The sequence below is a fragment of the Doryrhamphus excisus genome, linkage group LG10, assembly GCF_037039965.1.
Source record: "Doryrhamphus excisus strain RoL-2023G ecotype Guam linkage group LG10, RoL_Dexc_Guam_v1.1, whole genome shotgun sequence".
In the NCBI taxonomy this organism is placed as follows: domain Eukaryota; kingdom Metazoa; phylum Chordata; class Actinopteri; order Syngnathiformes; family Syngnathidae; genus Doryrhamphus; species Doryrhamphus excisus.
In genome coordinates, this window is record NC_136366.1 from 20443311 (window position 1) to 20457698 (window position 14388).

Below are 14388 nucleotides of genomic sequence, written 5' to 3' on the forward strand. Positions count from 1 at the left end.
ACGAGGTGATGTCGTGAAAAAACTGTTGAGCCAACTAACACTCAAGGAAGGCATCTTTTTTTTGTCTAATTGACTCATTATTGGTTTGGTTTATAGGACAACCTGGGATTCTTCTGCAAACGTGTGTGTGTGTGTGTGTGTGTGACTTACTGTCCAACCTCATGCAGCAAAGGAGCTGGACACAGCAGATGACCATCTGCAACTACTGTTGCCTTCTGGCCTTGGAAGAAGCAAAGAAAAGTCAGTCACGTGTCCGCTCCTTGCTGTTGTGTTACAGTAATATCGTTATATCGATATCGGTTATAATGAATTACTGCTTATTACGATACTATTTTCATTTCCCGGCAAATTTCTAGTCTTTTATGATATAATTAGCTCTGTTAGTACGATACACGGTTATTATGATAATCCGGTTACTACGATGCCCTTGTCATCTCCCGCCAGCCAATTTGGTCTGCTTATATCGATACAAAAGCAGCTTAAATCAATCTTTGCTTAAGGATTTCAATACCAAAAAAGAACACGGCGAACGGCTGCTTCCAGTCAACTTTATTTTTCACACTTCCACCACCAGAGCGCAGCACACACACCGATTCCCGCACTTCCTGGTTCACAGGTCATGCTCAACCCGCCCCACATAGCTGGTCTATACTATAGAACAATGTCGAGTGCATTATTGCCCACTTTTAATGCAGTTCGGCGCAGGATCGGATATATCGACAGTCCGGTTATATCGATATTTTTTCCGACTCCCGACAATATCGATATAACGAGACTTTACTGTATGTTGGAATCTCAGTTTCTCTTAATGAACCGCAGCTCCCCAATGGACCGTGACACTACCACTACCATGCTTGACTGTATCAAAACCCAAGTATCTTGGTAGTCACTTGCAGCAATTTAAACATTTCCAAGTTTTTGTTCCCTTAAAAGGATAAACACAATATCAGTCACTTTTATTTGTTTGTTTATATGTTTCAATATAAACAAACAGCAAAAAGAGAAATATGATCCAATCAGATGGCAGCATGAACCTTTGTGAACCGAATCCTTCCATTCCCTCCATTTGCTCTCATAATGACTCCCTTGTCCTCCGACTAAAGCAGCTACTGTTTATCACTGCTAACTCCCCCTGTGCACATAATAATATGACTTCATGGAGGATGATAGCTTGGAATTATGTTAGACGAGGCTGCAACCTCAACAGCTGCAAGTAATGTTTACAGCAAACCTGACGAGACGTGTGTTTGCATTGTCGGGTGTCAGTAAATTGACAAGTAATAAAAATAAGAACAGTGAAGCGTGGATAGGTTGTCTGGAAATTGGAAGGTTGGGGGTTCGATCCTTGCTCCCTCCACCCAGTCACCGTTGTGCCTGGGCAAGACTTCCCCACCTTGCCATACTGGTCTACGAATGTTCGTAATATTGATTCTTAATGAATGAATGAATGGTTACCGCTTGTACTCACTGTATGTGTTGTGGCTGACTGTGAGAACGCAAAGAACGTTGTCGGTCCTTTTGGATCCGCTGAAGCCGCTGCCTCTCAGCACCACACTGAAAGACTCTGCAGACAAAGCCAAATACTACGTTTTGTGTACTATGCAAACATTGTACACATTCTGTGTCACTACTAACCATTTACACAAACGCTTGATGGTTCTATTGTGAAGATTTCTGAGCAGGACTGCTTGAGGATCTGCGTGCGGTCAAAGAGGATCAAAACAGACGTGATGGTGAGATGCGTTCTCGCACATGAATGCGCGGTACTGTTTGGGGTGAGGGCTCACAGAGCTGACGACATCTTTGAGAGCATGGAAGCCCGACAGCACTGGGAAGACTTGCTCCGCGCCATCCGCTATTTCAGCAAGCTGCGGCACAAATAACAACGACGGTGACCTAAGTTGCATGCGTGCTTGTTTACATCCCGGAGTTAACTCGGTGGCTGCTCTTTAACCTCGGCCAGCATTTAAGGAGGGAAGTACTGTCAGGCTTTCATCTGCTTTAATGACAGCAGCACAGGAAGTTGGTCTGGCATGATTGAATTAGAGCACACTAATGACTTCCTCTGTGCACTTTGGGTCAGCAGTGCTGAACACCACTTGGCCTACGCCAGGGCTGTTCGAAACGTTTTCACCAAGGGCCAAGTAGCGAAAAAATTATGTTGTTATCGCATTTTTCCCTGATCATGAAAACCGATCAACACATGTCATGTTACACATATCGGTTTCGGTATGGTTGATATCGGTATAGGAAGTTGAGAGTTGGACAATATCGGCATATTGGTTTTCGGCAAGACAATATTGGACATCCCTAGTTGTATTATCGTCAAGTTCCTCATTATACAGTAAAGTCTCGTTATATCGATATTCTCGGGAGTCGGAAAAAAATACCAATATAACCGGACTATCCATATATCCGATCCTGCGCCGAACTGCATTAAAAGTGGGCGGATCTGTGATATGGCATGTAATTTTCTCCTTGAGTTCATGGATTGCGTATCTAGCATGCTTTTGTACTACAATACATTTTGTACTACAGTAAATAAAAATAAACTTACGCTGTAGTGATTACCGGTTACCGGGACATAATTCACCCCGGAACTATCGATAGGGAAGGTGTTGCCACCCGGAGGGGTAGGCGCGAGGGACGGGTGTTTTCCGCTGTGTGTGCTGCACTCTGGTGGTGGAAGTGTGAAAAATAAAGTTGACTGGAAGCAGCCGTTCGCCGTGTTCTTTTTTGGTATTGAAATCCTTAAGCAAAGATTGATTTAAGCTGCTTTTGTATCGATATAAGCAGACCAAATTGGCTGGCGGGAGATGAAAAGGGCATCGTAGTAACCGGATTATCATAATAACCGGGTATCGTACTAACGGAGCTAATTATATCATAAAAGACTAGAAATTTGCCGGGAAATGAAAATAGTATCGTAATAAGTAGTAATTCGTTTTAACCGATATCGATATAACGAGACTTTACTGTACTTATAAACATGCCTTAACAATGTCCTTAACACCCTCCTTCTTTGCACACAGGAAGTGAATCAAATCTAAATCTAAACGTAATATTTCATGATTAAGATTTCAGTTGATGCAATGCCTGCACTTAAGTGACTTTGGCCTAGCATGGTTGTTTTGCGTTAGGTTTCGCTTCAAAATCAACAGTCCTTGCTTGCTTTGACAAGTAAGAAATCCTTAGAGGCTCATTCATGGCAACACTCACACGTTTCCTGCCGATGTGCTACAACGAGCACCGTCAGCGGTAAAACACACTTTGGCTGGATTTAGCATGAAAACAGCTAGAGGGCATCTTGTATCTTTTCATCCTTGTATTCGTTGGCTGCATCACACACATGCACAGGAAGAACTCAAAGCATCTCCCAGGAAAAGATGAGTCAAACACGCTGCCTAACTAAATGTTTTTGTAGAAGCTCAGTAAGATGGAGACAACAAACTTTAAACGCCTTGTACTCTTCTTGTTATTCACTGGGAACTCAGCCTAGAACACACAAAGAACTAACCCCCCCACACTGTGACAGAGTCTCCAGCTCGTACCTGTTTGTGGTCAAAGTCCATGACCCCGACACAGTACACCCTGGCACCAAAACCTCTGGCTTGGTCGGCCTGGAAGCAACACAAACATTGGAGATGGTCAGGGAATTACAGTAAAGTCTCGTTATGTCGATATTCTCGGGAGTCGGAAAAAATATCGATATAACCAGACTATCCATATATCCGATCCTGCGCTGAACTGCATTAAAAGTGGGCAATAATGCATAATAGGTGTGTATGCTATGTCAGTTGGTTCTTCTGTTGCAGGCATGTGTTTGGCCAGCTATGTGGGGCGGGTTGAGCATGACCTGTGAACCAGGAAGTGCGGGAATCGGTGTGTGTGTGTGCTGCGCTCTGGTGGTGGAAGTGTGAAAAATAAAGTTGACTGGAAGCAGCCGTTCGCCGTGTTCTTTTTTGGTATTGAAATCCTTAAGCAAAGATTGATTTAAGCTGCTTTTGTATCGATATAAGCAGACCAAATTGGCTGGCGGGAGATGAAAAGGGCATCGTAGTAACCGGATTATCATAATAACCGGGTATCGTACTAACGGAACTAATTATATCATAAAAGACTAGAAATTTGCCGGGAAATGAAAATAGTATCATAATAAGCAGTACTTCGATATAACCGATATCGATATAATGAGACTTTACTGTACAAAGAAATGAACAATACAATGGTGCTGGTGTTGCTTCCCAAAGCAGGGTATGCTAATTGTCACAGGGAATAAAAATGAAAAACAATTAGCGCCTAACACTCCCAAATTCAACCCATTCAAACGGAAGGATACCGACGTTTGACTAGAAATGTCATCCGAAGGAGCGCCATCACTTCCTAACAATTTGTACTTCATTCTTTCTTCATAATAATGGTAATGGTTTAATTTCATTTGAACATGCATCAGATTACAATTGAGTGCATCCCATAATCAGTTCCCAGTTCCACATGTCCAAAAGGAGTAGGAAGAAGCAAAGCTTATTAAATCCTACCCCTTCAACTGGTACTTTTACAATCACTAACTGTTACATTTGTTCACTTCCTGACTTTCTAATATAATTTTATTTATTCATGTATTTATTTATATTTACATTTATATATTTTTTAATCACGTACCGAAGTACTCGGTGATATGAGCATCCAATGCCATAATGGGTACCATAGTAAGTGTCAATATAGTGATATATATAGCACATCATGACTGGTTCAAGACTCTTCATCCTTGTATTTAGCAAACATCAACTGCTTGTATTGTTTCTTGAATTGGCTCATCGTTGTGCATTGTTTGATTTCCTTACTCAATCCAATAATGTAACATGTGTGTGTGTGTGTGTGTCACCTCCTGCACACTCAGCTCAAAGGGATAAACCTCCAGCTTGCCATCAGTCAGAAGGATGATGATGCTGCGAGATGGCGTCATTTGTGTTTTCATCTGCTCCGACACCTGATGAGTGAAAGCGTGATTGTCTACCTCTGCCTTTATCTATCTGCCACGTTGTGTGTTCTTTTTAAATTCAATGAGCTGTTTTCACCTAAAATTGAATTGTTACCTACCGCCCTCAAGCCTTCATGCATATACGTTTCACCAGCAGGGTTGATTTGGCTCAGTTTATTCAAGCCTTCATCAATCTTGGACCTGTGAAACCAGATAAGACAATGTGGACAACAACGTGGGTTAAAATGTACACAGAGCTGATAAGAGACCAGTTTCTATGTGATGCCATGTTTTCCATTACGGAAGAAGAGAAGGAGGAAATACCTGTCTCCAGTTAGGGGCAGGATGACAACGGATTGGGCTGAGAAGACAATGTAGGACACCCTCATCCTGGGACTGAAACACACAACATACGGAGTCATCATGTACAAGTACAACGCAACAACTCACAACAGAGCGTTTCTCTGCTCTCGTCTCGTCAGCACTTAGACCAGGGGTGGGCAAACTACGGCCCGGGGGCCACATCCGGCCCGCCAAGTGTTTGAATACGGCCCGCCCAATCTTTCCAAAGTATTTCATTTAAATTCAACATACAACCTGGCATCATGGCCTGAGCCAACCTTTTGATGGTTTTATCAATTTCCTTTTTTGACATGGTCTGTTGTTTACAAAGTGCTCCTGAAAAAAGGGACACAAGCACATAATAATAATAATTATTATTATTATTATTAGATTATTATAATTATTATTAGAAATATTATGATTATTATAATTATTATATTAATTATATATAATATTATTGTTATATTTGCATATTTTACATAATAATAATATAATAATTATTATTGTAATTTTATTGTAATTATTATAATATTTTTAAAATATTTAAATATAAATATAAAATAATAAATAATAATAGCAGATTGCATGACAATTTTACAGATACAATAATACCAGGTGGACTGTTACGTGTAAAATATATAGTCTGCCCCCCCGTAAATTTTGTCATATCAAAAAGTTTGCCCACCCCTGACTTAGACAGTGCATGAGGCAGAGGTGCATGGTGGAGGATTTCAGTGTGCAAGAACCTCCCTGGCCCAAGCAGACGTGCAGAACGTGCAGTATTTTCATTCATTCGATACAGTACTTCATTCATATAAAGTATGTACATACAAATGGATGACAAATGTGGGAGAAAATAACATAACAATCCACTCCCGTCTTTCCAGCACCACTTCCTGTGCCTATATTTAGTAACCTGTATTAAACCCAAATATATCACACGCAGACACCACCATTAACCAGATGGGGTTTGGAACTGTTGGTGGCCTGGTGTTGTGTCTTCCATCCAAAATAGACGTGCCCTACTTTTGTGTTGTCCTGTACTTTAAAGACCATTAAAGTACTTTTGTTATGAATGTAGTGAAGTGCAAGTATTGTGTGTACATCATCCGGGCTAAGAATTCCAGAAAAGAAAAGTCACCTTGACCTCACCTACCTGACGAACCTGTTGGTGAGCTGCTCCACGAATCCGTAGATCTCATGCCAGTGTCCCGACACACTGCCTGACCTGCAAACACAATGACGACACAAACAAGAAAATGTCACTTATTCCAAGCACAAAAATAGCAGCAGAAAAACAATCCAGTGTCTGTCACCACCCTGGCATGCTAGACTACAACCACAACATTAGGTTGACCAGCACAAGAGTTTTGAGGCATTTATTTAGCAATAAATTTATTATTGTGCTTGTCCTATAGTGCTTTCAGTGCGATGCAGTGTCGGTCACCATTGTAGACTACAAACACAACACAAACTGCCCACAGATAGTGTCAATCAAAACTGATAGTGGATCGCTGCACATTTGCAATTTAGCATTAAAAAGAAAATAAAATTCTAATTTATTAGAATTCTGATTTATCTAATTTATTTAATAAAAATTAAAATGAATGTCATAATACAGGTAAAATGTACAGCATGCTTCAACCACATTTTTTTTACATGTTTATGTCTTCACTGATATTTTTCCATGCATCACTGAAATTTCGCACTTTCTTTGGCGGCCATTTAAGGCACCGTGGTTACTGTGACACAGTAGCAAAGGCAAGTTATGGTCGGTGGTGGCTTTGGCCAACCCTGAAGAGAGAAGGAATCTAATTTAATACTGTAATTACAAGTCACTTTTATTGCAAATGTTGACCTGAAAATCAGAGACATCAACGTAAAGGTAGCAGGATGGCGGGGAGAGGGGGGCGGAGTGAGCCGTGTGCCAAAAATAGACATTTTCACGAGTGTAGCCAATCAAAATACAGTAAAGTCAGTGATTATTGCAAGCGATAAAAAGATATCTGAATACAACACAATTAAATACATGTATTTGTACGCTTGTGTCTTCGTTGGAATAGGTGTGTATGCTATGTCAGTTGGTTCTTCTGTTGCAGGCATGTGTTTGGCCAGCTATGTGGGGCGGGTTGAGCATGACCTGTGAACCAGGAAGTGCGGGAATCGGTGTGTGTGCTGTGCTCTGGTGGTGGAAGTGTGAAAAATAAAGTTGACTGGAAGCAGCCGTTCGCCGTGTTCTTTTTTGGTATTGAAATCCTTAAGCAAAGATTGATTTAAGCTGCTTTTGTATCGATATAAGCAGACCAAATTGGCTGGCGGGAGATGAAAAGGGCATCGTAGTAACCGGATTATCATAATAACCGGGTATCGTACTAACGGAACTAATTATATCATAAAAGACTAGAAATTTGCCGGGAAATGAAAATAGTATCGTAATAAGTAGTAATTCGTTATAACCGATATCGATATAACGAGACTTTACTGTAGTATTTACCATCATTATTGTGTATTGTCTAATACCGACAAATGTTCTGCTCCCTCAAACTTAAGGTTTGTCGAGCTAACTTTATGCAGCTGCAAAGTTGCAGAGCAGCAGCGGGAACTTGGGAACCAAAACACAACCATACATGGGCACCGAGCAGCCTGAGCACGATGAACTTTAAATGTCCTTACACAGCTCCTATCTACACATATCCTCACCTGTCCAAGACAAAATAAACATCGAATGCACCATTGCACGACTCGTCAGTGTCCGTCAACGTGGAGTTGATGACTGCACTTGTCATCACAAGGACTGTGCAGCAGAACCACGAACTAGCCATAATCCGACACGGGTGTTCTTCTGGCAGAACCACGGTAAGATGTTTCCTTGTTAAGAAGTCTTCATCTTCATTGTAGGCTTCATGTTCCCTCGTGGTGCGTTTAAGTGCCTCGCATCCTGCCACTCCTGCATTCATTGACTCCTGCGGTCACGCCCGAAAAGAACCACCCTCACTGAATTTCAAAATAAAAGCCGTGCTATTACGGTGTGTTGGAATAAATTTCATTTTCGGGGCTTCTATCCACAAGCACACACGAAATTAGGTACATTTGTACAACCTAGCCAATACAAGAGCTGTAATATCTTTTCAGATAATATCAATATAATACATTTGTATAATATATATAATAACAAAATAATATAATAACTTATATTTTAAAACTCCAATTAGATTGTTTAAATGGTTTTGTTTTAGATAATTACATTAAACATTATTTAAAATTGAAAACCCTTGTCAGTAGAAAGAAAATGTGCAATTATGCTGTAATTGTTATAATTCTGTGTAAGTGTTAAATGCTGTGACTTATAATATTGAATTATTGAAATATTTGTGCGTATCATTTGAAACATTTGAACAATTTTAACATTTTTAAAACTTTGGACATACGTTCCTTTGCTTTTATTTTGAAATGAACACCATTCCATTTCCTGCCTCTTGTAAAACGTGACAGCTGACTGTATCAACAGAATAAACAGTGACTGACTGGGACGAAAAATATGCCAGGCATGACAGCACGACTGTCGAGCCTGCTTAATATAACTACTACAATTATCATGCATTTATATACACATTTATGTACATTGGGATTCAAAAATATTCAAGTCACTTCAATTGGATGGCAACTGTACCATCTGTTTATGATGATGTCCTATTACAATTCATATTGAAGGCACTGCAATGTCTGCAGGACGGTTGCATAAACTCCTTGCAAAATGAATCGCAGATGGAAACAAAGCTGATCATTTTAACAAAAGACCAAAAGTATTTAAGACTATTTTGTTTTATTGAGTCACAACACATAAATCAAATTATTGGTCTCCAGAGATGAGCTGACTAGATTTGCTGTGATCAATTCTGGTAAACATCTTAAACTGACAAAAATGACCCCGGTCTCTATAATAAATCAACATTATTTTTCTAAATGATGTTTTTTACATGTCACCACTATGAGACACAGTTCTTATTCAATGAGGTCATGACATGTCAAATAATACATACCAATGTCATTTGGTCAGAACACTGAAGCCCCTTGGAGACGTCTGTTATTAATGCCTGTTTTGTTTATGGGTGTAACCGTCACGCTGTAGGCCGGGGCCTCATGTTCCCCCCATATTTTCTCTTCTATCTGGGTTTTCCTCCAACTAATTGTACATGCAACGTATTCACCCAAGGCCCCGGTTGGTATGCATAACCACCTCAATGCACACAGTGAAGGGGCTGAACATTGTGTGCAGCCAACAAACCTAACATGTTCTTGGCTTGTCAACTAGTTGCATGCTTTCTTTATTGTACCCATTACACTCAACCTCATCTAGGTTTCATGGAGGTAAACCCATCCTAATAATGAAATATTCATATTAATAATGAATATTAATTATTATAAATTTGTATACACACACAATTATTGTACTTAACATCATTTTACCAAGTAAAATAATATTAATGTAGAATCAGATTTATCATTATCATAATTAGCTTTGCTGATTGGCTGAGAGAAATCACATGGTTTCACTGCCTTGTAGTGGTGAGGTCTGTGAGGTCCATATAAACTGGTTCCTTGTCATATAAACTCAAGACTATGTAAACGAACTCAATTCTATTTTGTCAGAAATTACTCATGTAAACCTATTATTGTCTTTTATCTTTGATTTAGCTATTACTTACCGTTTGCTGTTACCAGTGCATGTGAAATGACTCATTCTGGCCACAAGGTGGCAGTAAAGCTCGGCGCCATTGTTTACTGTGAATAAAAAGAAAACCAGCTTTGTATTAGTTGCTGACGCATGCTGTACGCGTATTATTGAACAAACATGTAATATCTTGTTAGAATAACCAGAGCTGTACAGCCACAGGGCCATGGCTGAGTCAGCCGAACAAGGACTTTGGCATTGGGACTAACGGTCAGTTGTTTTCACATCATTTTAGCTGCCCTGAATGATGCCTGTCCCATTTTAGTGTTAGCATGGAGCTAGCTTGATACGTAAACATGCCCAGACAGCCATACGTCTTTATCGTAAAACTGGCTTGATACGGCATGTGTTAGTCATATTTTTACTCTTAAACTGTCATGGTGGTATCTGTTGTGAGTAGTATTAAAAAAAAACATTTGAAGGAAAAATCGGTCGATAGGCGAGCTTAGCTGCTAATGATGGTGCATCTCCCCATCACTTGCTATGTTGCGTCTAATATTTGTCTTCTTAATATCCCCAATACATCATTTGTATATTTAAATATTTATGTAAATCACTATTATTGGATCTAAATGCAACATAATTATATTCACAAGTATTAAAAAGCATAATAATATTATATATCATGTTTTGCTACCACTCCAATCACCAGAATATGACTAAATATTTGTATTTTCCATCAGGTTTCTTTCCCCTTTCTCCCTGACTTGCCCGATAGTAGGGAAGCACACATGAAGATGCTGCTGAAGGTGCCCCAGAAGCTGCTGAGGACAGCTCACTACATCGAGCTGGGCAGCTATCAGCACTGGCCGGTGCTCGCACAGCAGAGGATAAGACTGTACACCTACGAACAAATCCCCCTGTTCCTGAAGGAGAACCCCTACATCACAGATGGCTACAGGGCCCACCTGCCTTCCAAACTCTGCCTGAGAAGGTGGGAGTTCAGCTGGAAATATTTTGGAAATCAATAGTTCAATTAAACCTGAACTATGTGTTATTCCCTCACCTTTTTCCAGTATTTTTATGATGTCAAATGAGACGGTGAATATCTGGAGTCACCTGCTGGGCTTCATTCTCTTCTTCTCCCTTGGCGTCAACGACGTCACGTCGGTGCTGCCAGCCTCTGGAGCTAACAAAGAGGATTATGTCATTTATACCATCGGACTATTTTGCTTCCAGGTAATACATAAGCATACTTTGAGTTGATGTTGCGTGATAAAGATGTTATCAAGATAATACATACTGATTTGTATGAATGGGTCACTTAATTAAAATTCCAATATTATTGTAATGATTTCCACCTCAACATGTAATTAATACTGTACTCTGAAACGATCATGTGTCAAAACAGACATTCATGTAGCTCCTGTTTCCTAAAACAGGTTCATTCAGTTCACTCCCCCCACCCAGGTGTGTAACTTGTTTGTATTGTATTGTATTGTTTGTAAATAGCTTCAGTAGGAGTGCTTTTGTCGGTGGATTGTACAGTAGAACGACCAGCTTGGATGTACACTCACTAGCCACAACATTAGGTACACCTCAGGGATGGCAACATTACCGTCTGTCTGTAAGCGTTGTGTTCATCCTCCCAGGTGTGCATGTTGTGTTCCGTGGGTTATCATCTGTTCTCATGCCACCGCTCAGAGAAGACGAGTCGTCGCTGGTTGGCTTTGGACTACGCAGGCATCTCTGTTGGCATCTTGGGATGTTATGTGCCTGGCATCTTTTACGCCTTCTACTGCAACGCTGTAAGTTTTTGCTAAAACCTCCTGGAGCTATCCCAGAATTCTAATATTTACTAATATCTAATACATTTTTTCTTTTTTTTTTTGCTAGTTTTGGCGGCAGGTCTACCTCATGACGGTGCTGTCCCTGATCCTGGCTGTCTTCTGCACCCAGGTTCACCCCCGCTACCTTAGCGATGACTGGCGGTGGATCAGGGTGGCCATCTTCTGCTGCATGGCTGGTATCAGTGTGGTTCCGGCGACCCACTGGGTGTGGCTCAACGGGGGATTTACCTGTTATGTTGTTCAGGTCAGCAAATGATGACCAGATCTTCACGTTGCATAAATTCTAGATACACAAGACGTTTCTCTTAGTACAAATGTTTGGCTAGTCAAACACACAAATAAGGAAACTAAGACAGATCCGTAATGTAAAAATACTCAAACTTTGCATTTTGTTGTTTGTACAGCGGTTCCTGCCTCGAATGATTGTCATGTACCTGCTTGCTGGATCTGCCTTCATATTCTACGTTACTAAAATCCCTGAGCGCTACTTCCCTGGTGAGTCTGTGTTGCGTCTCACATTTTCTGGCACCGAGCATCCGCTAGTCGCCAGCTGATGCACGAAACAAGAGAACATGATTAGTTCACGTCAGTCTATGCTTAGCAAAAATACAACATGCAGCCGTCCTTTGTGGTTCCACATTGGACCACAATATTAATAATAGAATATTTTTGTAGTAAGGGTGTAGAAAACATGGGGGAAGAAGCACAAACTAAGAAGCCAAAAACGTACCACTTCCACATGGAATGGGAGGAGAACTTTTTTTTTACTCTCATGTTGAACATGCCATGGCAGACTCCATGTACTGTTAAGGTAATGTAATCTACTATAAGGTGATGTCTCATGAATGTAACATTATTGGCACCTAGTGACCAGAATACAGCAGATACTGTAACTTGTCTTTCAATATTTTTGACACAAAACAAAATCACTGCATAAGACTTCAACCTGACAAAAGCAGATAGTAGCATCTATTTCAGCAGTTAGGCATACGTGTGCAGTAAATACATTTTGTTCTTCTCCTTACGTATCCTAGGCCAGATGAACTACCTTGGTGCCAGTCACCAGGTGTGGCACGTCCTGGTGGTTGTTATGTTCTACTGGTGGCATCAAACCGCAGTTGAAATCATGCAGTTCAGGCACAGCCAGCCCTGCCCGACACGGACAAAATGACAAGGAACAAACAACGTATCAATGCACTTGCACAACAGATATCCCTAGGTTTGTACTGGAAGCCTAAACATTTGGTGAATACTTACTAACAGGCGGGTTCACCTTGAGCCTTTATGTGTCACTATCGGCAATTGCCAGTATACAGAACAGTAAATCAATGCATGAAGAATTTCATTTATGTATAGAATAAGAGTTTTTTTTGTTTTTGCTGGTAATTATCTCATGGCCGCTTGAGAAGGACATATCATTTTTTGCACAGACTATTGAAAAAATATCTGCGGACGGAGCCTATTTGAACAAAGTGACATTGTGAACGGCACGGAGCACACCGCTGCCTCAAGTGTTCAGAAGCATGAGGTGCATGTGTTGGGGGGGGGAAATTACTGTCACTTAATTTCTTAATACGACTTGATTTGTGATTTTTTTTTGTGTGTTTACCACCCGAAGACAGCTGGGATTCTTCACGAGCTGGGACAGTATAGAAAATAAATGAATGAATGACCATGAAGAATGGACTCGACGTCGAGAGAGTATTACACAATCAACTGCATTGCTGGAATAATTGCATTTAAGGCAGAACTGTATTCCAAAAACAATTATCAATCATTATCATATGTATTCCCTCATAAAATTAAGCGATTATATTCTATTCTCTATCAATGATATGTCCTTTGTTGGTTGTACGTATAGAAAATCACTATAAATGCATAGAACAAGAACATTTAATGAAATTGGTCATAACATACTGACAACTTGAATTGGTTTCATATAAAAAATATCTCTTTGCATGGTATAGATATCTATTTTTGTACATTTGGTTGCATGTTAGTTGGCACTCCTGTACAGGACAACAGCTTTGTACTTGACACAATCATATGTGTAATGCTTGAATAAGGCCAGTGTGAAGTGATGCAGGTTGCCTGAAGGGCTTTAATTGTTCATATTTTCCCTCAATCTTTGTTTTACTTCATTTGCCTTATGCTGAACTAGAACACAAAAAATATGATTTTTTTTTCCACCACCAATGCCACTACAATTGTGTTAAAAATATCCAATGCATGACAACTAGGCTGAAAGCACAGTGATTTAATGTTTCTTGTTTCTTGTTCTTTTTCAACTCATCTTGTGTGTTTTTCCCAAATGTTGTGTACAAAGAAATGCCATTGAAGCTATTTTGAATTAATAAAGAATGTTGCAAAATATCTTGAAGGTCTTATTAAAGTTGTGTCACTTGCAGTTGTATATCTTGTCGCTAGAGGGCAGCGTCGTAATGCTCAAAGTAAAATAAGCTATTTTTCTACGTGCAGGACAGAGTAAGACATGTTTGTGTTCTGATTGTTACATTCATAACTTAGCACTAAATAATTAACAA

At 40.1% G+C, this 14388-nt stretch overlaps 2 protein-coding genes across 6 annotated transcripts in view; one reads left to right on the forward strand and one right to left on the reverse strand.

The window, feature by feature from the left end:
- LOC131109803 (anthrax toxin receptor 1-like) overlaps positions 1-12936 on the reverse strand; it is a 17316-nt gene extending 4380 nt beyond the window's left edge. Inside the window, exons 1-14 of one of the 4 annotated variants that reach the window (XM_078794298.1) lie at positions 12894-12925; positions 12280-12395; positions 11614-12128; positions 11062-11184; positions 10030-10105; positions 6480-6551; positions 5306-5377; positions 5101-5182; positions 4886-4990; positions 3552-3620; positions 1788-1868; positions 1636-1696; positions 1469-1564; positions 151-220 (exon numbers count right to left, since the gene is read on the reverse strand). In XM_078794298.1, the coding sequence (XP_078650424.1) occupies positions 151-220; positions 1469-1564; positions 1636-1696; positions 1788-1868; positions 3552-3620; positions 4886-4990; positions 5101-5182; positions 5306-5377; positions 6480-6551; positions 10030-10064 (743 nt within the window). In that variant the 5' untranslated portion in view covers positions 10065-10105; positions 11062-11184; positions 11614-12128; positions 12280-12395; positions 12894-12925. Of the gene's footprint in view, positions 1-150; positions 221-1468; positions 1565-1635; positions 1697-1787; positions 1869-3551; positions 3621-4885; positions 4991-5100; positions 5183-5305; positions 5378-6479; positions 6552-8023; positions 8256-10029; positions 10242-11061; positions 11185-11613; positions 12396-12893 lie in introns of those variants that run through there. The other 3 variants (XM_078794297.1, XM_058062174.2, XM_058062165.2) reach the window with 3 other exon arrangements.
- Positions 10071-14112, forward strand: LOC131109825 (progestin and adipoQ receptor family member 3-like). 2 transcript variants are annotated; one of them, XM_078794299.1, is made up of 8 exons: positions 10071-10265; positions 10739-10989; positions 11072-11234; positions 11648-11803; positions 11892-12089; positions 12250-12340; positions 12880-13064; positions 13464-14112. In XM_078794299.1, the coding sequence occupies exons 2-7, from the start codon at positions 10787-10789 to the stop codon at positions 13014-13016; spliced, it is 948 nt and encodes a 315-aa protein (XP_078650425.1). In that variant the 5' UTR covers positions 10071-10265; positions 10739-10786; the 3' UTR covers positions 13017-13064; positions 13464-14112. The 2 variants fall into 2 exon arrangements, with proteins under 2 accessions (XP_078650425.1, XP_057918187.2); XM_058062204.2 differs by having other exon boundaries at positions 12880-14112.
- The last annotated feature ends 276 nt before the right edge of the window (positions 14113-14388 follow it).